Source organism: Asterias rubens, unplaced genomic scaffold (genome assembly GCF_902459465.1).
Source record: "Asterias rubens unplaced genomic scaffold, eAstRub1.3, whole genome shotgun sequence".
In the NCBI taxonomy this organism is placed as follows: Eukaryota; Metazoa; Echinodermata; class Asteroidea; order Forcipulatida; family Asteriidae; genus Asterias; species Asterias rubens.
The window spans coordinates 1-4,437 of NW_022985799.1; the positions used below are offsets into that span (position 1 = coordinate 1).

The 4,437-nt window shown below is 36.5% G+C and overlaps 1 protein-coding gene across 1 annotated transcript; it reads left to right on the forward strand.

The window, feature by feature from the left end:
- Positions 1 to 630: 630 nt before the first annotated feature.
- On the forward strand, positions 631 to 2,486 carry LOC117306708 (GRIP1-associated protein 1-like; the record flags this gene model as incomplete). Its single annotated transcript, XM_033791186.1, is given in 2 exon segments — positions 631 to 806; positions 1,481 to 2,486. Coding segments are annotated over 2 exon segments (359 nt in total), but the record flags the coding sequence as incomplete, so codon positions are not given.
- Positions 2,487 to 4,437: the final 1,951 nt, after the last annotated feature.

Here is a 4,437-nt window from a genome sequence, read left to right on the forward strand (position 1 = left end):
TTCATTAGTGCGCTGGCTTTGGGCCATGTGGAAATGAATGTTTCTGAAATGAAATGAAATTAATTGAATGCTTATACTGTTGATAATACAAAAATATCGAAGTCTTATATAGCGCACGTTTCTACCAACAAGGTACTCAAGGTGCTTAGTATGTGTACATTTTTAAAGAAAGAGAGTTTATTGAAGTTATGAATTCTGAGACCCAATTATGTAGCACCTTACAAAGATTTACAAGGTGCTACTCTTTCAATATACTTGTTATATTATATTGTATTTATTTGTTTATTTCATAAAAAAAAAACAGATGTAAAGGCAACTGATAGGTTGAATTGCACTTGTACAATACATAAAATTTCTTTATAAGTAGCTTAAATGTTTACACACAATAGGTAATAAGCAAGAATTAAGAATAATGAAAACATCAAACAATCAGCAAACACAATACCATATTTATACTTTCAATTATTCAAAAAACTCCCTAAAAACTTTACACAAGTCACTGTAGAACGACAAGGCAAATGTGCCATAAAAGTTGTCTTTTTAAGACTGCCCATAAAAGTCAAGATAATGAAAAATTTACTGCGGATGAAACTTCAAGAATCATTTCAACTTTGGAATTGTCTACTTTAGTTCCCATGAAGCCAGCTCCACCCCCGGAGACGGCCAAGAAAGTAGCTTTCAAGAAGATGATGGACTTTGTGAAGGGAGACGACAATAGCCAAGTTGCTAACAACCAACGGGAGATGAACCAGAAACTACAGATTATGCTGGAAGAAACGCTGACTAAGAACATGCATCTACAACAGGTAGGTTATTACCGTTCTCACAATATTTATTACAATATTTATTCCTATTTATCATATTTTTATGTACTTCACAGGAGCACAGGCAATTTCTATTGTATACTTGTATATAAATAACAGTAAAACAAAAATAATCTCATCTAATCTGATCTTAACTTATCTAAGCTTAGCTAATCTAATCTTATCTAATCTAATCTTATCTATTTATGCATCGCCAGTTTGTTGGCAAAATTGACGGTGACAAAAATTGATTGGAAAATGAGTTTTGTTTCCTTTAGTTGAGGAAGTTATAAACTTTCATTTGAGACACGGAGCAGGCCAGCCGTCGATTTCACCAAACTCTTCATAACTTAGGATTCATCTTAGAACTTAGGACGGGTTCAGTTCCGTATCCAAATACATAGCACGAATTGAACCCATCCTAAGTTAGGACAGGTTACTCGTCCTAACTCGAGTTAGGATTAATCCTAGCGTTTTGTGAAATCGGCTGCTGGAATTTCATCTTTAAGAGGACAAGGTTGTTTTCATTTTGCAAAGGGCACTTTCATTGAAAGATCTTGAAGTCTATGGGAAACTTTTGAAGGGGGTAAAAAGTTCGTTGTCTTATATTCTGTGCGATGGTGTGGGCCTGAATTTTTTGAAACCTAAATTGAATCATGTTTGTTCCTTTCTTGTAGGACATTGAAATGCTATCGGGAGAGGTGGTTCGACTGAGCAAGCTGGCACCCCTCGCATCATCGACTAGTCCACTCCATCCAAGTCATATCACATGGACAGCAGGTGATATCACTTCGGCGGATGGGGGTTCCTCACCCTCATCACCGTCCCACTTCACAGGAGACCAAGCCAGTGCTCAGTAACAGCAATTCCAACCAAATTTTATACTCTATTAATTTATTATATGAATGTGCAGTATTTGTCCGGGCTGCATCATATTGCCATTAAAGTACTAGTTAAACACAACATTACTGGGTTCAACTTCAGAGCTGTTGAGCAGAATATTGTTTTTGTGCTTAGCGAAAAGTGGAGGGAATTGAGTTATAGGCCCTCATCATTCTGCTGCTAACATTCTGAGTAAAGTACATGTTGTTTGACTGTTGCCATCTTAATTTGTACATGAATTTATATGAATTTTGATACCCTAGCAGTGTCCCTGGTAGATTAAATCGGCCTTATTTATAACAGGTTACAATATGGTTACAATATACCATGTGATCTTTAAAATGAACTTTTTGAAAGGTCAAGTGTTGACCAAAATAAACTTTTGGATGTCAGCTTTGTGTATGCCTTGACTGCAGTCATTGTTTCACATTATATTACATGTATTTAATACAGGGCACTGCCAGGGTTAAACACTGCAAGCTCAGTTTCCTGAAATATGGCACATAACTTAAACAATTTCAATTTAACAGAGGGACTGTTTAAGTATGCTTAACACAGCTTAAGCACAGTTAAGCTTTCCAAATCAGGATAACAGTAAAAATACATTATGAAATGTGTGCAGTTTTGTGACTGGTTCCTTGAAATGTCTGCTTTCTTGTCAGCAAATATTTATTTTACTTATCTGCTCTATGAAATTGTCCTAAGGGTATAGACCGTATTAAATATGACATCACCGTTCAAATATCTGCCCTACAACACCGCGTCTGCGAGCATGTGCGTGTGTGTGTGCGCGTGCTTGTGCCGTAAAAATCAAACCGGGAACTCTGCGTGCTGCGTGTTTTTTTTATGTACGCGTTTAGAGGCGCATTCGGTTTGCCCTACAAGATGGCGACTTTCATAGCAGCAAAGGGGTTGTACAATACATTTTGGATGGCGTGCAGCAGTGTTTTCCACCATTACTTGGACCCAATACGCCCAGGGTTCATTTCCATATTGTGCAACAGGTCTCTCGAACCACTAAGTGGCTCGAGACATCTAGTGTCTAGTGGCTGAGACATCTGCTCTCTAATGCAGGGGTTTCAGGTTCAAATTCTACTTGAGGAGGATGCCTAGGGATTTTGTTTTTCTGAAAGGCGTTTTTTTTTCTGAAGGGCTTTGTAAAGCACCAAGTATGCAGTACTTATCACAAAAAGTTGTAGGGTTAAAAACCAAAACAAACAAAAATGATCCTTCCAGACAAAGATATATTTTAATGAACGTTTGAAAAGCATCAGTAAATTTATTTCATTAAAACCTAAGTAACCAATTGTTCAAATGCTTAAAAATGTTGCCAGAATTTGGTAAAATCAGTACTGCAAGGCCTTACCATGGCCCTAAGAATATTATTAGAATCAGTCCAATCAATTTCAATTGATACAGGACTGTTCAAGGAAAGTTATTATTTTCACCGTGTATTTATTCTTATGAATGAAATTCGTAAAGAACAAGTTTGTTAAAAACTTAATTTAATTTTGTATCTAATTACAATTGACTTGAATCTGCTGGAGTCAGGAACCCAAGTACTAAATGTCAGACTTTTATCTGAATTCAGACTCATTTATGTCTCATTAATCTTGTTTTGGTAACCTTTGTCTACAAACAGATTAACTTTGTACATTCCAGGGCATTTCCTGGCAGGCAATACACCACACTGGTCCTGTGAGAAATATGACACTTAAGGTCATAATTTACGCATAAATTCAAGAGTTATAAAGTAACACCTGAGCAAGTTTTGAGATGTGCCCCCTTTCTTCATGTAAAAAAAATGTACAGTGCAATCTCTAACTAAGGGAGGTTTGCTGTCACACCATAGTGTTGGTTTAACGCTTTGATCAGTTCCCTCTGATCATCTTCAGTGCAATCTCCATGAAATATGAGATTTGAATCTTTGCTTCTGTTGAGCTGTGTACAAATCGGGCCTGCAGGAAGGCCAGGCTCTATTGCTCTTTAGTAAAATTGTGTTGTCACAGTTCACATGGTCTATAAAGAAGTCGGTTTCTCTGATCACTTCTCTATTACTGAGGATACTGTTCCCAGAAATGTTGATATTGTACTGGTCTTTGACAACTTCCGATGTTGCCAGCACGCTTTAAAGCCATTATACACTTTCAGTAAACAGTATTGTCCAAGTCTCACACTTCGTGTATCACACCTTATACATAAAATAACAAACCTGTGGAAATTTAGGCTCAATCGGTCATCGGAGTCGGGAGAAAATAACGGGAAAACCCACTCTTGTTTCCGCGAGTTTCGCCGTGTCATGACATGTGTTTAAAATAAATCCATAATTCTTGCTATCGAGAAATGATATTGTTTTAATGTTTTCTCAAAAAGTAAAGCATTTCATTGAACAATATTTCAAGAGAAGTCTTTCACCATTACCTTCTGTAAACCCTGTAAATTATTTGTAAATCTGTGAACTTTTTTTTGTTTTTCTGTACCGAAAGTGTATAATGGCATGAAACTTGGCAATGGTGAAAAATTAAAAAAAATAGTAATGAAAACAAAAATTATTTCCTTCGCCAAGGCTTACAAACGAAGGCAATATTTTGTCAATCGGTTCCACGCTTATGTAGGAAATTGTGACACTTGTGTAGATGTCTCAGTCTCCCACCTTGAACAGTTTAAAAAACAAAAACTTAATTCAAACAATTTATATCAGTAGTGCCAGTTCCCTTCGTGTTTCCATCTAAACTATTTATAGATGTACTTG